The 19,176-nt window shown below is 35.7% G+C and overlaps 1 protein-coding gene across 6 annotated transcripts in view; it reads left to right on the top strand.

The window, feature by feature from the left end:
• LOC115224396 (mediator of RNA polymerase II transcription subunit 13-like) overlaps positions 1 to 19,176 on the top strand; it is a 212,252-nt gene that overhangs the window by 81,876 nt on the left and 111,200 nt on the right. For 5 of the 6 annotated variants that reach the window (XM_036513190.1, XM_036513189.1, XM_029795291.2 and 2 more), the window contains exon 3: positions 12,137 to 12,245. In XM_036513190.1, the coding sequence (XP_036369083.1) occupies positions 12,137 to 12,245 (109 nt within the window). Of the gene's footprint in view, positions 1 to 12,136; positions 12,246 to 18,730; positions 18,740 to 19,176 lie in introns of those variants that run through there. The other variant, XM_029795289.2, reaches the window with a different exon arrangement.

Raw genomic sequence — 19,176 nt, 5'->3', positions numbered from 1 at the left:
ATTTGGTGAACGAAGCTGGAGCACCTTTCATCATAACTGGGATTGATGAGGAGTCAAGCAACATCCAGCTTTAGCCCCACCCCCCTCAGTTCTATTGACATTTACTAACAAACTGTAGAGACAGTAGAAGGTAATCACTGCAGAATTTTGTGGACATTTAGTGGCCACTCCTATGATTATAATCCTTTCTACTGCAGGGCAGGCACAAGGCCTGAAATTATGGGAGAGGGGACCAGTCGATTAAATCAACCCTGGTGTTTCACTGGTTCTTAGTTTATTGACCTCGAAAAGATGAAAGGCAAAGTCAACCATGACGGAATTTGAACTCAGAACATGCAGACAGATGAAGAGGCCACAAAGCATTTCGCCCAACGTGCCGATTCTGCCAGTTCGCTGCCTTTTTCCTGCGATTACAATGTAACATTAAGTGGTTGTCGTATGCATCAGAGTTCATAAGGCCGAAGCTTCACCCAGTTTTCACGGTGTATTTGTGATTGAGGTTAGAAAACTCCCTCTTGAATGGGATGCCAGCCAGTTGCAGTGTTAACTGCCCCAATTATTGCAGGACCTTATTTACAGCTGAGAGGATTGAAAGAAATGTGGAATGAAATGTTTTGCTCAATACCACAATGAATTGCCCAGCCTGGGGATCAAACCCCTGATCTTGCAATTATGAATGCAACACTGTAAACACTTGGCCACACATCTCCACTATAGCATTAATTACATAAAATTATTTCACTTGCCACCTTCTCCCAAAATATAAACCCTATGTACTTTACAGGTAAAGGCACCAGGTTTAGTGGTTATGGTATTTGGCTCAAGATTGTAAGGTCATGAGTTCAATTCCTGGTAGTGCGTTGTGTCCTTGATCAAGACACTTTATTTTATGTTACTCCAGTCCACTCAGTTGGTAAAAATGAATAGTACCTGTAATTCAAAGGGGGCCAGCCTTGTCACATTCTGTGTCACACTGAATCTCCCTGAGAACTATATCAACTGTACATGTGTCTGTGAAGTACTCAGCCACTTGCACGTTAATTTCATAAGCTGGCTGTTTGATTGATTTGATCAACTTGAACCCCGATGGAATGCCAGTTCCATGTACTTGCAATTTTATTTATTAGAAAATTTTCGTGTAATTGTACAATACAAAATATTCAGTATTGTCATAGCTTTCATATTTTCAGTAGGTCCTTTGATATGAGTTGAGTAGCATGACTTAAAGCGCATAGGACATAAGTATTGGTTCAAAAGGGTTCGATCAGGTTGCTGTGTAGGGAACCTTTGTCAGGAGTTAGAGTAGACTTGTCAAGGCATCTCACTACTTTCAGTTAGGACATCTTGTCATATCTAGCCCCAGCCTTTCCTGAGATATCTTCTGTTGGGGCTAAGTCCTTTGTTGTGGTGGTATCTTAACCCATGGTAAAATGGATATAAGTACATGGGTATTTCTTCAAGAGCAGTAAAGTGAGAGGGCCAGGATGCAATTCATTTTTGGTTAATTTGGTAACCTAGAGCAAAGATAGAGTTAAAAATTTACATGAGATGTTGTTCAGATTTATGAGCAACTTTTTAAGAATTTAGAGAAATTTTTGTTATGTTCTCCTTTGGTATTACATATACAATGACATTATCTATTAAATAGGTGTTCATACTTTGCAATTTTTTTTTCACAAACAAAGATTTTCTATAATTTCTTAGAAAAAGAGAAAATGTGAGAAATTTAATATAAAAGAATCAGGGTCAACATTAGCAGAAGTAGCATTATATTTGTGTGTAAGAACAACAACAAACCTGCGAAAATGAAGATACTGAAAGCAGTAGCCATGAGATATCTAATGACTGATGTATACAGTTCATAGCCTGCAGCTCTGGAACACCATATGCATAGTGAATACATCTAATGGTAATTGTTAATTCTATTAGCACACTGGTGATATGTGGTTATAGACTCCATTATTGGAAAGTAATTAATTTTAAAAGGTTACAGTTTAAAACATGGAAGTTACATTACTGATGTAGGCTAGAAGAGGGGAAAAAATATCTTCAGCAAATACCTTTATTATAATAATAATAATAATAATAATAATAATAATAATAAGGTGTAACAGCCATATTGCCTGCAGTATAAAATTTAAATTTAAAGCCTTAGAATTTTTAGTGATATTATGTTGGTTTCTTGGAGATTATTAACAATAATAATCAGTTAGACTCAGAGTTTATTTCTTATATAAGGAGATTAAAAAAAAAAATTATTACAGATTTTTCTCTTCAAAAAGTGACGGTTGCATTATATTTTATTGTATTGTATTCAAGTGAATATGATAAATACCTTGTAAGAAGATATTTTGTTTAACTGCCATCTAAATTAGGCAGCAGGTAAGCATCTGAAGTAGGGGAATTTATTAATAGCGTTGTTGTAGTCAACTACTAACCTCCTTTTGCTATTACCCGTTAACGACTTGTTGTACTCATGTTCGCCATGGTGAGTCACTTTGGCTCAATGATGGCTTCCCCGAGCTGGTATCACATTGATTTAAATTTATGAGATTTCATAACTACTGATTTAAAATTTGGTGATAGATTAGAGAAAGCTTTGGTTGGATTAATTTTTAGCGAGGCCAAGGTAGCAAACCCACACATCTGACTGAATTGTATTTTAGCAGACGAATGTTTGTTAGGAAGAGGAATATCGAGAGGAATATTTGTACAAGTGTCAGGAGGAGGTCATGAGGAAATGTCAGTAGAGGTAGTGTTTTACCTTGAATTCTGGTTCACAGTATTTCTTTATTAACTTCAACCATTGATATCATAACTTCAGGTTATACACCGTTGATTGAGTAATGAGAGGTTCAGAAGTGCATGTCAACTGAACTGTTTTAGAAAAATCCGGTGAGCAACTAAGTCAGCAATGGTCTTTTAACACTGATGACCTACAGTATCACTGCTGGTTAGTTCTTTGAAATATGTCCCTTGTGCTTAGACTTCAGTGAAGAAGTATTGAACATTGAGCAGGATTATGTCGTGAAAAATTCCTGCAGAGCTAGCATTCTCTGACCCTAACAAGGTACAGTTGACACAAGAAAAAACCTTTTTAGAGGTCCTTTACTTCAGTTTTAAAGATTTTTCACCGGCCACTTTAACAGAGGCGACATGATTTTCTACTTGAATAACCCAGACCCAAGCCTGAAAACCTTTCGTGGCCTTTTCTGCCAAAGCATAACCTCAATTAAGTCAAAGAAAGTTTTGTTTTCCAGCTGTCTGGTCCAGGTACAATCAGAAAGGATTCTTGTTGTGTGTGATCTACAACTGTATTTGTCCCTGTACTTGTCAGCAGCGATGCTTTTAAAGGTACAGCGATAATGTAAACTGAGTTTCTCAAGGTCCTTATATATATAACAGACTCTGTGGTCCACTTCCTAGTACTCTGCTGTTTAGGTGGTAATGAGCGGGTATTTAATTGGCCAAACAACAATGTTTATCATGGAAAACTGACAGGGAATCTACACAAGAAGTGTGTGCGTGTGTGTGTGTGGGGGGGGGTGAAATTGAGTTGATGGAAACTGGAAGCTTGATGGATGGAGTACAACTGTAAGGCTGGCCTTGTCACACACTGTTTCATGCTTATTCTAAGCAAGGATTACATTAAAAGTACAACTGGTTGTGGAGTATTCAGCCATTTACACTCTTCATTCTGTGAGGAGGCAGTTCAGGTGATTGGACATCAGGGGAATACATTTCTTGTTAAAATTGGCGGAGATCCATGCACACAAAATGCACATGCACAGATATGTTACTATGCTGACCAATTCTCCAGTTTAATGTTTGATTGCTTTTGTATGTATGATTATACATGTATGTGTAATGTATGCATGCATGTGTGTATAATGTTAGTAGTTGTATCACATCTACAACTATGTCTTTATATCCCCCTCTCTATTCATTTCCCTGACATGTTCATCAAAGACATTCAGCTGCTATCATACCCTTATTGAAACATTGATAGGTCATTTAGTTAGCTAAATTCTGAGTAGAAATACAAATAAATATAACCGTCCACATAAATTGTATGTTTTTATATAATATTTTCACGAACTGTTGTACTATGTTGTACTTTATGTTTAAGGTGAACATATATTCTTTTATTCAATGAATCCCTTTTTGCCACAAGTAACAAACCTTAACCCTTTTGATACCAACCCACCTGAAACCGCCTCTGGCTCTGTAGTACAAATGCCTTGTTTTTAAAAATTCTGAATTAAAATCTTTTATCAAACCTTAGTCACAATTTGTATTCCTAACACTAGCTTAATGATAACGAAGTTATTTTACTAAATTCTTTGTTATATTTAGAATTAATTGAAAGAAACACAAAGCATCCCAACAGAAATATGGTCACAAAAGGGTTAATCTTGAACCTTTATTGCCCATTACTCTTCCACACGTTACTACTTAAAATAATGTAAAGGCTATAAATGCATGGCATTTCTGAATGACCTGTTCATTTGGTTTGATCAGATGTGTCCTTGCTTGCTACATCTGTTGCCAAACTAACTTGTAGAACTGATGTAGCAACATTGCCTATGCACATAACATTTATTGACATAAATATATAAAATGTGTGTGTGTGTGTGTGTGTGTGTGTGTGAGTGTTAGTGTTAAACTAATACATTTGTTAAAATGTGCCCCTCCCGTGTTGTCCTTTTTATGCTCGTGTGTGTATACCTGTTTGAACAATGCAAACAGTTTCTTTTTAGTGTGCTGAGCCAATTATTCTTTCAACGTTGACAACTGACAAATTTGTCTGTGGAGCCATGTTGTATTTGTGTAACGTTATCACTGCTCCATCAAATTCTTTTCACAATTAATAATGATATACAGAGCCGTGTTTTTGACTGCTCTCCATGTTACATCAGCCACCTCATGCTGACTAAACGTCTTTAGGCTTTCTACAAGATGAATCAATATTTAGATGACATTTTCAATATCTATTTCTTCTGCTTGTTGCCATCAACCGTAAGTGAAGCTGTGATTTGAGAAAGATCTTGTTAAAACAGCATTAATGAATAATAGTTTAGAGTAAACAATCTCTTAAGGGGATAGATGATGTGAACTGTATGAACCCATTGTATATTAATTCTGGGGTGGAGGGTTGAGAGAAGGCAATCTGACAATTGGGTCATGTGCAGTGTTAACTTTGCTATTACAGTGACTTGTTTAAATGGCAAAGCTGGAGAGAGGGAGAGAGGGGGGGGTTTAATTGCATACTTTCATGAGCTTTAGGACAACAAGGAATTATCATTCCTTGATTTTTAAATTGAATCAAAACTATTTGTGGCATGTTTATGTATTACTAAATTAGAATTAATAATGGATTTGGTTGGGTTTTTTTTTGGAAGGCGTACAAACAGGTGATAGAAACTAGAGAAGTGGGGATGAAAGTAAACAGAAGAAGAAATGTGAATGGAGTAAAATAATGTGATCTGAGAAGTTTCTTCTGAAACACGTGTTTGTGTGTGTGTGTGTGTGTGTGTGTGTGTGTGTGTGTGTGTACACATATGATACTGACTGTTTAAAATGATGTGCTAGTGGAAATGCATTCTTGGGGTGTTTTTTATTTGTTGGAGGAGGTTGAAAGCTGGTAGGGAGACGATATTGAAGTTAAGCATTTGATGAGAACTACTGTAACAAATGTTGTGAGTGGTGGTGGTGGTGGCGGTGGGGGACAGATGTCAGCTAATAAAGAAATTTGGAATAGGAATAATAAATAGTTGACCTGACATAACTGGGATTGAAGGAGAAGAAAGTATGGTGGTGATGGTATGTGTAGGAGGGAAATATTTGTGTTAACATCGAAAATAAATGATAGAAGAAGAGCTATTATTACTGGTTGCGATATGTGTGTTACAACAGTAATTTTAAGAAATTTGGCCAAGTTTTGCAGAAGAGAATCAACACCATTGTATTACTGGTACTTATTTTCTTGGCAGGATGACAGGAGCAAAAAGTTGTTCCTGTTGGAGTTTAGATCTGAGACAATGTTGAAGGGTGAATGCAAATATTGTATGAGGTCTGATCAAAAATTATTGGGACTGGTGTTATGAAAAGAAAACTACAACCCACGTCAATTCAGCGTCTATTCTCCTTCAAAGTAGTCCCCTTCTGATACGTAAAATACCTTTTGGGTATTTTAGATGAACTTGATGTGGATTTAAAGCTACAGAAATATCTTGTTCATATATCCCCCAATATACCAAATCAGCTAACAGTACTCCAGCTGAGATTTTAATGGTTTTTTTTATCTTCTATCGAAAAATCGTTTCGAATTTTTTTTTTTTCCATTAATTAACTTCTTTTTATTAGATACACCTTGTTGGAATATTGATCTTTTTTTAAAAAAAATATTATCCATTTTTATGTCAAATCATTTGTGAACAGTGGAGTTATTCCAGGTTTTCAATGAACCAATCACTGGTTGCCTGCTTTAAATTTCTACTACCTTTCAGAGTCTCAAATAATGTTTTGGCTCAGATTATTGCTCTGTATTCTTACAAATCTGCCATTTCAACAATTTGTTTTGAAATTATACAACAAAGACATCATTGATTTTAATAACACTTCTTAACACACATTACCTCACTCTTAATTAGTGTCAAGGCTAGTTGTGTTTGTAACAAAAGTTCAGTTTCATACATTTAATTATCAGAGTAAATAAAACTTTATAATAAGTAATCATTAGTATTGACATGTATAATAATAATGATGGTGATGTGAAGGCACATGGCTTAGTGGTTAGGGTGTTGGATAGCATAGTTTGAGCAAGGTGTTTCACTCCACTTTGTTCTCATCTACTCAACTGAAAATAAGTATCCAGGAGTGCTTACTGGTGCAGTTTTTCCTCCCTTCAGCTGTAAGGCCATCAGTGTTTCTACTTTTAAGGGTGGGAGGGTCTGAGAAGGGTGGCTGTGTCGGCTTACAACTGAAATAGGCATCTAAAAAGCATGGTACATGCTACCAGGTTACACCTGTTTATGAATGATAACTATGAAGCTCTGTGTGTGTTTGAAATTTTTTGCCAGAGAAATTAATTGAAATTGGTCACATTTTTTTGATAGAGGGGGTGAGGCCCAAACCACCTGCTGTGTTTTAGAATTGGCCTACCATGTAACCAGGTCTTACACAGACAATAATAGCCAAAGCCATTTGATGTTGGTTATCTTTGTCAAGCAAAACCTCAAAAGGCTTGAGTAAACTTTCCTAGTTAAAAACATTTCATTGTCCACTTATGTGGATGAGAGTATCACTGTTCACTATTATATTTCATTTGATTTCATTGTTTTTTCCTCCGTGTACATATAAGGGTGTGTATGTATACATGCACATGAACAGTGGGGCACAAATGAGTTGAGAAAAAACAAAACCAGGTATAAGAGTAATCAGAAATATATACAGGTATGAAGGATGGCAGTTGTGCAAAGAAGCACTGGGCATTCCTAGTGGGTGGGTGGGGCCTGTGGAATACGAAGGCTGGTCTGCAGACACACAGACACAAACAGGAGAAATAGAACTCAATACAAGATATGTAGGTGTGGTTGTGGGCTAAGATGTTTACTTCCCAACTATGTGGGTCTAGGTTCAGTCCCACTACATGACACTTTAGGCAGGTGTCTTTTACTGTAGCCCTGGGCTGATCAAAGACTTATAAGTGGGTTGGTAGAGGAAAACTGAAGGAAGCGCACGAGTGTGTGCGTTCCCCCACCACCACTTGACAACTGATGCTGGTTTGTTTATATCCTTGTAACCTAGCAGTTTGCCATAAGGGGCAGCTAGAATAATTACCAGATTTTAAAATAATGCTGGGGTGCAATTTGTTTGACTAAACATTTCAAAGTGGGGTCCCAGCTTGGCTGCATTTCAATGACTGAAGCATGTAAAAGGTAAACAATAAAGGGTGTGTTGTCGTACTTTTAGGTATGCGGAAGCAATCACTTTGTGTATGAATACACAGTTATAAACATTATATGACTTTCTACTGGTGTGAATTGTAATTAACCTGAAAAAATTATATTGAACACTGTGTGGCACCTTGGGCAAGTGTCTTCCATAGCCTCAGGACGACCAAAGCCTTATGAGCGGATTTGGTAAACTGAAACTGAAAGAAGCCTGTTGTGTGTGTCTGTGTTTGTCCCCTCAACATCACTTGACAACCAATGCTGGTGTTTACATCCCTGTAACTTAGCGGTTCAGCAAAAGAGTCTGATAGAATAAGTACTAAGCTTACAAAGAATAAGACCTGGGGTCAATTCGTTCAACTAAAGGCAGTGCTCCAGTATGCCCACTGTCAAATGACTGAAACCAGTAAAAGAGAGTACAGGTAGAATGGAATAGCGTTATTTATTCAAAACTGAGCCTGTGTAAGTCATGACACAAATGCAGATATCATTATTATTGTATGGTGTTGTGGTTCTGGCTACCCCTCTAATGCTGGTGCCATGGAAAAAAGAAAAAAGTACCCCATTACATTTTGTAAAGCAGTAGGTGTTAGGAAGAGTATCTAGCTGTAGAAATCAAATCAAAACTGAAATGCAAAGTGTTGTCTTCTATCCCAGGATTTCAAATATTTGCTGACTCTAATCACATAGCCTGTACAACCCATACCAGCGTAAAAAGCAGATGTAAAATAATGATGATGAGGATATTAATGAATGACTAAAAGATACTATTTAGTTGCTAGTATATTATTACTAAAGGTGTTATTGGAGCAGCATACCCTAGATTTTTATTTTATAGTTTTGAAATTTGATTCTAAATCCAAGAATTAGTTTAATGTGTGTATGTATAAGAGAATTGAAAACCAATATGTTTTTCTTTTCGCTCTTCACAGTATTTACTTAAAACCTCAGTTGTTTTTCTCTGAGTATCATTTTTTAATTAGCTAGACATTAATGACTTGAATAATTACAGATTTCTCAGTATGTACAGCATTCTGGCATTGTCCCAGTGTTCAGAGGTACAGAAATAAGTAGAGCAGGCATTGGTTATTTATAGTTGTTCTTCTAAGGAGATTAAACTCACTCTGCTAGACCAGCCAGTGAGATGGCTACTCTCTGTCTCTCTCTGTCTCTCTCTCTCTCTGTCTCTCTCTCTCAAACAACTAAATTACTTCATTACGCATTTGTTGAAAACCCGCTTTCATTCTCAATTCTTTTATTATCAAAATAGACTTCCTTTGGGTTTCCTCTCTTAATATCATCTGAAAACATTGAAAATATTTTATTGATTTGTTTTATTGACATACATAATATTTGCTTTATTTAGATAAATAATAATAATACGCCTTTTGATTTTATTGTCTTTTTCTTTGAAATGTTAGTTGTTAGTTCTTAAAATTTATTTATGAGTAGAATTTTAACAGTTGAATGACCGAGCTTGTTGTTTAGCCCCAAATCTCCCCTGACTTGTAGACCTATGAGTAAAAGCGTTGCAGCCTTCACTGCACCAGTGTCTATGTGTAACTAAGACTACTATATTCAAGTGTCTTTTCTTTTTTTAAAACAACTGGGTATGATTTGAGGGAGATTTAGCTTCTATTTCTAGCAGGCCAACTAATAGCATGCCCTCAGTCTTTGTTGATTCACCTGGTCACTGCCAAAGTCCTTTCGGAGTCCATAAAATAAATACCTACTGAAGATTGGGGTCAATTTGAGCTCCTCAAACAAAATGCTTAGAAGCTTTCCTTTCAGCTATTTATGTTCTAAGGTTAACTTTTGCTTTTCATTTTTTGGGAACAAAAAATGGGGGTCAATGTAATTCATTAATTCCCTTCTCCCTAAAACTGCTGATCCTGTACCAAAATTGGAAACAGTATAAAGCAGCAAGCTGGCATAATTCTTAGTGCCTTGGACAAAATGCTTAGTAGCATTTTTTTCTGGCTTTGTACATTTTGAGTTCAGATGCTACTGAGATCAACTTCACCTTTCGTCCTTTTAGAGTTGATAAGAGAAATAAGTCAAGCACTGTGGTCAATGTTATTGATTTACCTACTTCCCTAAAATTGCTAGCCTTGTACCAAAATTTGAAACCATTATATTATTATTTTTGTATTGGTTAACCAAGTATTAATGGAATTGGCTGACAGACTGATAAAGTATTGTTTTATTGGATCTTGTAGAATATTTTATTCTATTATTTAATGGTTTTTCTGTTTTTTAATGTATTTCCAATGTTTTGAATATACAATTAGTTTTTTTTGCAGAGTCTTGTATATATTTACATTCAATTAGTGACGCTTACTTGACAATATGTCTTATTTTAGGGATGTTACCATTTTCTAGGGCATTTGCCGCTTTTATATTCCTTTCCAGAAACTAAACAAGAACAACATAATAGATTTAAATAAATTTAAAAATAAGTAGTAAAAGTTTATAATTTTTGTGTATATAATTGAAATATTTACAAAAATAAGTAAAATAGAAAATATTTAGTTTTTATTCATTTACCAAGAATGAATTAATAAGGAATAATTAATTTCACAAAACACTTATTGGAATTATTTTTGCAAACTAAATTGAATACAATTTTATGAAGTATAAGCAAGCCCAAATAAGATTGACATCTGAATTGCTTAGAGAAACACATCTACAGTTTAATTTATAAAAGAAAATTAAACAAAAATAAGTGAAGACTTGCAGAAAAACCAATACTTAGCTTGTCTTTCTCTCCCCCCTCCCCCTTTTAATGTTGCATTAATTTTGTCTTTAACTTGCTCAGAGAATCAATATATTTCCACTGTCTCTTTCACCCCCCCCTTTTTTTTTTCAAGTTTATATTGGAATTATATGGCAATAATTGTAAAATTCCACATGACTGCAATTGTCTCTATGCTAGATAACTGGCATGCTTTCTTTAGGTTTTCCTTTTCCCCCCTTTTTTTTTCTTCTTTGTTTTTCTAATCATAATTTCAGACTTTATTTCTTTTCTCTCATATCTTCCATTCCATTTCTGTATTACCGTTTGCAATGTGGAACAGAACCTCTGAAAGATAAATTGATATTTCCCTATGCCAAGTAAATAAACCAGTGTGTAGGCAACCAGGCTAACACCACTCTCTTCTCAACAGTTCCTGCTCCTCCCCCTTCTGTACGATGCTATTTGCTTTATTCATGCTGCAGTGAGTTTTTAAGTTCTAACATATGTATCTGGGATAATGCCTCATTGAGAGATGATATATTCTTCTATTTCTGATCCTAGAAAAAGGAAGTTGTAGTTTCATCTAGTTAGCTCTTGTTGATGACATATCATTAGTCACCAAGTCTATACTTATCATACGGTGTATGGAGTGTCTTGTTTTGGATACAAATTACTGGTTTTGCTGGTATTATTATCTTCTTGTGTTCTTCGTTTGTAGTTTACTGTTTGTTCTGAATATGAACAATATTTGTTCAGTTGACTGAACAGGAACCTTAGTTTGATGACAGACCGAGGCTCTTGTGTTTTGGTTCCCTATATAAATAGACATTTAAGACAATTGTGGGGAGCTGAGGTGGTTTCTTGTTCAATAAACTGGTGGCGAATTCCAGCTAATGGAACACCATCACTTTTATAAAATATCTTACCTGCTTTTGTCAATGATAGAAGTAGGTCAGCCATGGTGAAATTTTCAGTTTCAAGCATCAATCATTGAAGTATTTGTAAATTATTCTGTTTGAGTGCTGAACCATATTTTCTATATTGCCTATCTTATTATTTTAGAAATTCTGATAATGTCATGGAGACTCAGAAAAATTTCTTACTAGTAAATGATTTTCTTCTGTTTACTACACTTTGATCTTTTTGATACACCCTCCCCCAACACACACACACACACACACACGCATACGCACAACGGACTTCCCCCCACAATTTCCATTTACCAAATTCTCTCAGAAGACATTGTTGCCCTTTTCTCTTGTTTTTCATAAAATATCTTATAGACATAAAACAAAAAATTGTTTTGTAAATATAAAAACTGTTGTACTTATTTTCACTTCCTGTTTATTGACAATAAACATAGCAACGAGATAGAAATATTTTATGTTAGTAAAGTTTTATTGTTTTAAAATCTTAATTTCTTTTTTTTTTGTGTTCTTTCCAGAAATTGACAAAGGCTGTTGGGATAAAGATAAAGACAAAGACAAGGACAATGGCTTATCCTATGAATGTCGGACACTTCTCTTCAAAGCCCTTCATAATCTTATTGAAAGGTAAACACTTCTTATTCTTTTCTACAAATTGTTTAACAGCTTCCATCGATTTTTATTCTTTTTTCATTCTTGTATTACCGAGGTCATGTGGCTAAGTGCCTAGGGTGTTGCATTCACAACTGTGACATCATAATTTTGGTTGCTGGACTGGGTGGTGCATGTGTGTGTTTTTTCCCCTGAAGCAAACATTTCATACTGCTCCAGTCCATTCAACTGCAAATGAGTAACCCTGCTTTACTGGCATCCTGTTCTGGAGGAACATTGTTGCAACCTAAGTCATTTAGATGTCCTGGAAAGTAGGTAGCCATCACTATTTGCCCTAGGACTTACAACAATAATGTCTGAGTTGAAGATTACATATTTTGGATAATTTAAACCAGTCCATGGGGCTGCTAGCATCCCCAATGACCAAAACAGTATCATGATGATGATGATGCTTGGGCAAGTTTGAATAATTGACCTGTTTTATTGCCTCATCCAGGGTGTGTGTGTGTGTAGTGGAGAAACTAATGGAATTGTTTAATCCTAGGTCAGCTATGATGAAGCAAATCTATACCCAGAGATATTCCAGCTATTTCTTTATCAAACTTATCGATTATCTTTTTAATTAAGAAGTGGTGATATGAGAGAGAGAGAGAGAGAGAGATTTGGCTGCTATTTCTAGCATTTTAAGATCCTGTAGATAGAAGTTCTGTCTTGGCTTTAAAGGGTTACAGAGGACCTTGGAATACTTGTTGCAGTAATCAAATTCGTTGTAATGTAGGAGAGAGAGGTTGGTATGTTAATAGTAAGGGATCTTGTTTAGTTCCAGCTCAACCACAATCAAACAGATCAATAGTCAATAGACTATCTAGCCACAGACATAATCTAACTAGGATTACACTATCTACTGTGTAAGTCTTGTTGAATATGACATGTGACTTGAAGGAAATTCAGCTGCTACTTCTAGCAGATTGGGTGAAGTCAGTGACTTCATCATTGGCTAAGGAGATTGTGTGCGTATTCTTCAGAAATGATCGATTTAATGGTTTATTACATACAATCTATGTTTCTGCTTTTGTAATCCTTTTCAAAATATTTCTTATACTGGCCTAACATTATTATGTTAATTTAGTTGTATTAGTGTATGTGGAAACAATCTAGTTTGGTGCTTCATCGTACACTTTTCTGATTTTATCAATTTATGGCCTTTTATATCATGTATGTGTGTGTGTTTGTGTGTGCAGTTGAAATAACTACTGGTAATTTTTACTAAGTTCCTTTTACAAACTTAAGCTTTCAAGAGTCCAATACTTCTCAAACTTTTCTAACTATTGCTCTTTTTATTAAGACTTCTCCGACACCCTCTCACTATGATTCACTCTTCATCCTCAATTTTTAATGTTTATTCACATGCTAATATCAGGTCAGAGTAATTTAGTTCCGGGTACTAGTTCGACACGAGCAACTACCTACCACAGCACCATCTTACTATAAGCGAATATTTAATATGTTACTACTTAACCTGAGTTATTGACCCAACCCTTAGTACATAGCTTAAACTAAAAGTAGGTTACTGTTCTAACTCTGGATAACACGCAGTTTGTCATGATATTAAGCTTAATCTTTTTATAAAAAGTTAATATCTAAATAGCAAAATTCTCGTACAATGAGTTGGCAGAATTATTAGCACATTAGACAAGGTACTTAGCAGTGTTTCTTCTGACTCTCTATGTTCTGTGTTCAAATCCTACTGAGGTCACCTTTGCCTTTCTCTTCTGGATTGATAAAATAAATTACAAGTTCTGGGCTTGATGTTATTGACTTGTCCACTGCTCAAAATTGCTGCCTTAAATAGACCAGTGCCCTGGAAATTGAGTAACTGGTCTTATGAGTCCTAGGGTTTAAATGAAAAAAGTTTTTAAATACCCCCAACACTCTTGTACAGCTACAGCTTGTCCCTTCTCTCCATGTACCACCCAGTTTGAGGGGGGTCTGTTTTAGCTCAATATCTTTGACCTTGTGATCTTGATAAAGGGTTCATTGTTGTTGGGAGATGGGTAAGAGTGTAACGGTTTGTACTGCAGACCACAGTGCCCTTACCAACCCTCCACCATTTATGGGAGAAGGGCTGAGAGTGATTTGTCTCTCATCCATACCACCAATAGCCTGATATGAACTCTGTACCCCCATTCATTCAGCCACCGAGGCTTTGTACCCCCATTCATTCAGCCACCGAGGCTTCTCATAAACCAAAACCTGTTCTATTCTTGGAACCACTTTATTTAGAGACTGCATCTGCTTACATACCCACCCCCACCCTCACCTTCACTATCACCAAGCAGTAGAATTGATTCGCTGCTATTTGTGTTTTGGATTATTTATTTATAAACTTAAATTGTAGATAATATTCCAATCTGTCCGTCTGTCTGCTGGCCTGCCTGTCCGTCTGTCTCTGTGTTTATGTAACTTAATTCTTTATATCTACTTTTAATCGCTTTGGACCACATTGTTCTAAGTTACTTTCTTGTTTAAAAAATTTTCAGTTCAGAGAAATGTTACTGGAGATGTTAAAACTTACCTAATTGTGTTTTTTTTTTTCCTTTAATTCTTTGCATATTTTAAAAATCTCCCTCCCTCACACTCATGTGTGTGTGTGTGTGTGTGTGCGTGTGCATACATATTGAAAGAGAATGAGAGACCTGCTGACTTTTTAAGCTTGTATTTTTAGACATGTCATTTGCTGGAATAATCCTAAAACAATAAGTGGTTAAGGCAAAGTGTGTGTGTGTGTGTGTGTGTGTGTATATACACATTCTGCTGAATTTAGTACCATTACAAGGTGTTAGGTTACTTTGCAGTTAAAACTGAATAGTAGTTTACAATTTGAGCTGCTGATTAGCATACAGTAGTGTATATATATATATATTTATATAACCTGACAATACAGACCTCTCTCTCCACACACCTTCCCCATTTTACAGATGTTAAATATCTTCAATGGTAGCAGCGTGCTTAGAAAGAAATCCAGCATTTTTATATTGGCTTCAGTTTACCAACTGTGCCACCTCTCCTACTGATGCCTGCTATTTTGGTTTCCCTTTCTTTTGTGTGTGTGTGTGTGTGTGTGTGTTTTATATCTTGTTTCACTCACTGGACTGCAGCCATGCTGGGGCACTGTCTTGAAGTGGTTAGTGGAACAAATCAACCTCAGTACTTACTTTTAAACCTGCTACTTATTCTGTTGATCTCTTTTGCTGAACTGCTAAGTGACATGGATGTAAGCAAACCAGCAGTAATTGTAAAGTACTGGAGGAGGGGTATATGTGCGCACGCACGTGTACACACACACACACACGATAGACTTGCACATAGTTTTCTGTCTACCAAATTCACTCACAAAGCATTTATTGGCCCAGGGCCATAATAATACAAGACAATTACCTAAGGTGCAATGCAGTGGGATTGAACACAAAATCACATGGTCGCAAGGTGAGCTTCTTAACCACCTCACACCATATATAATATATATATATATATATAATATATATATATATATATATATTGTAGCAAGTCAATCTTTATTTCTATGAACATTTCTTTACCATCACCACGATATAATAATATTGTAGTTCAAATGTAACAGTTTGTCTGTGAAATAACTATGAAGTGTTTGTATTATTGTCATTTTGTACCTGGTTTATGAATGAGTTTAGTCATTGAAGGCCAAAGCTCACGAAGTGTGGTTGTTACAATAGTTATTACTTATTAAAGGTGTGGGGTTTTATGGATGTATTGATGGTAGGTTCAAACGACACATTGAAGATGAAAGCAAATATTTATTGTTAAAAAAAAAACAGGAATTGGTGTATATATTGAATATATTTATTTCTAGGGGATTTTATTGTAGATAAAAGTTTTTAGCTGTTCTGTTTTAGAAACAGATAATTGAGAGGGAGGGTTTCATTAATTTTGGTGTTGAAGAAAATAAAAAAAAAAATCAAATCTGTTTTGAATAGTAAGGAATCCATGTGTTAATGTATTGGGTTCCTTTTGTTTTAAATTTTTTTTTATAAAAAACAATGTTACCATAAAGAGATGTGGTTGGATGAGAGAGGAAGTGAGATTTCTCCAAAGCATTATTTGCTGTGTGATTGTTGGGTTTGAAAACACATCATTGTGTTGTCTCTCCATGGGCATCTTTTTGTTCCTTACTTGTTTCAGTCATTGGAATTTGGTTGTGTTGGGGCACTGTTAAGAAGGGTTTGGTCAAACAAATTAACCCCAATGCTTGTTTTTTTTTTTTTCTTCTTATGTACAAACTTATCCTATCAGTTCCTTTTGCTGAAACTGTGGACATAAACAAATCAGGACTCCCCCCCAAAAAAAACACACTCACACACACACCCTCTCTCTCTCTACTTCTACACCATTACCAATAAGTATGACCACACAGCCATGCCTGCACCTATTGCTCTGCTTATGGTTTTACATACATACGGTTAGTTCCGCTTAATTGTATAGAGTTTGTTATGGGAATTTTATTATAATTAGACCAAATTTTTATAGCAGGCAAGAAATTGATGAATATAAATATATGTATATTTTGGCTTGGAGTTAAATGTCTAGGTGTTTTAAAACGTTACATGATTTTGAAGTATACAGTCTAGTAGAATTGAAAGTGTGTGTGTCTGTGTGTGCACACACACACACACACTATTAAGGATAACTGCTGGTACATAAACATGGAATTTTAAGTCAAAACCATATTGAATCCATAGGATATATACTAGAATGTTTGTATGTCCCCTGTTTCTCAGATAGAAATGAAAGCTCTCTAATAAATTCTGATTTGTTAATTGCTTTCACTTCTATTTATGTTAGGTATGCATTGCATGCTTTGCATTCATGCAGAAAACACCAGAGGCATGTATGTTATGTGTGTGTGTGTGTGTGTGTGTGTGTGTGTTGTGTATACACTGTGCAAAGTGCCCAATATGCTTTTGTGTTGGCATTTAGGGTCTATGTTGGTCACATGTAAGGTTTAACATACCTGGAATTAAAAGCTTTCTGCGATCAACTTTGTGTTGCCTCATACTAGCAAGCTGGAAAGCTTCTCACCACCACCACCACCACAGCAGCAGCAACAACAACAACAACAAAAGCGGGCCATGGGTATAAACGCTGATGTAGGTTGTGATAAAATGAATGATTTGCAAAAAATTCTTAATAAATTCAAATTTGCCCTGGTGGTGGTGTAAGTGTTTGTGGGTGGAAGTGATTTCAAAAAAATCAAATATTATTTTCACAGAAAATAAACTTACGCAGGGTAAAACTATCAACTGAAAGATTTTATGGATGTTGCGTGTGAAATTAAATGAACACGCACACACACACACACACCGCGCACATGCACGCGCACACACACACACACACACACAGTTGCCATTCACCAGATTCACTCAGAAAGGCATTGGTCACCCAAGGGCCAAAGTAGAGGACACTTGTCCAAGATGTTGCACTGGGAAAGTGAACTCGAAACCACATGGTTGCAAAATGAGCTTCCTCACTGCACAGCCATCCCAAACAGATCCTTAAAGGACTATAACAATTGTTATTCATTTGGTGATGGAAAGTTTATAGATATTTTGGTCAACAGAATCCAAGCAGGTTATTTTATGGATCTTTCGAAAATAATAACCTCATTTCTTTGCTTCTAAATTTGCCGTCTTCATGTCGGTGTTTATCTTGGTATTGTTACGATATGCAACCATGATGGCCTTCACTTCTTCAATGGCCGGGAAATTACACATGCATGTGTGCACACAGGCTTCTCGTTCTTGTTTTACTGGTGTCCATCAGTGGATTGTAGTGATGCTGTGGAACCACCCACAGCTCTAATTTCAGGCCTGCTATTTTGTTTTATTCTTCCCTATTTGTTGAACTGCTAAGTTATGGGATGTAGACAGGCACAATGTGAACAATACCAGTTTTAGACATGTGTAAATATAAACCATTTACGGGCAGACTGTGACCCGTGGACTTTCCAAATGTCACACCTAATGAAAAATTACCTTGAATTTTTTTTTAGCAATATAGCCTGCCTGGTGATGAACCATGTCTCATGTAGGCCATGTCTGATATACACACACACACACACACACGCACGCATATAGATTTGTGTGTGTGTGTGTGTGTGTGTGTGTCTGTTTGAAATACGTTTTGGCCTTAACTACTTGAATGAAAGAGATCCAGTGCTAAACATGAGTGTAAATATGCCTTATTAAAAACAGGCTCAACAAAAGATGTTTAGTTTGAAGGCGTCAGGGATTAAATTGGTGATAAGGGAAAGCCCCTCACACACACACACACACACACACACACACACTCATTAAATGTAACGTATTTCAATGAAGAGGAGGATGCAGCCCATCTTTTATTTCTTTATGTTTCTATTATACAGTTAAATGAAGTAGGCTATCTCTTAGGAATAAAGTGATTAATCTTATTGAAATGTTGCTCATTTAATGAAGTTTGAGTGAAAACTAGCTCCAAATAATTTGAAGCAGTTTCCCCCTTTAATTATATATTTATAAAGAATTAGAAAATAATTAATGTTTATAGCCCGTCTGACTGGAATTAAAGCTATAAAACAGTCTGTTAATGAACACTTACTTATATGGAATGATTCCACTTTGAGTTATACATATATTTACATACACACGCACATATGTGTGTGTGTGTATATAATATATATATATATATATATATATATATATATATATATGGTGGTTCCTGTTGCAACTTTATGCTCTGTATGTATATACATATATGTATATACATGTTTATTTGTTCCTTTTGTTGTAAATGGAAAACATTTTCAGGTCGTTAGAGCTTGCTCTGACAGATTTAATTACTCTAGTTTGAAAAACAACATATTTATACAATTTAC

The sequence above is a fragment of the Octopus sinensis genome, linkage group LG25 (genome assembly GCF_006345805.1).
Source record: "Octopus sinensis linkage group LG25, ASM634580v1, whole genome shotgun sequence".
In the NCBI taxonomy this organism is placed as follows: Eukaryota; Metazoa; Mollusca; class Cephalopoda; order Octopoda; family Octopodidae; genus Octopus; species Octopus sinensis.
Note: the sequence above shows the minus strand (reverse complement) of the source record. Positions and strands in the feature narration are given on the sequence as shown.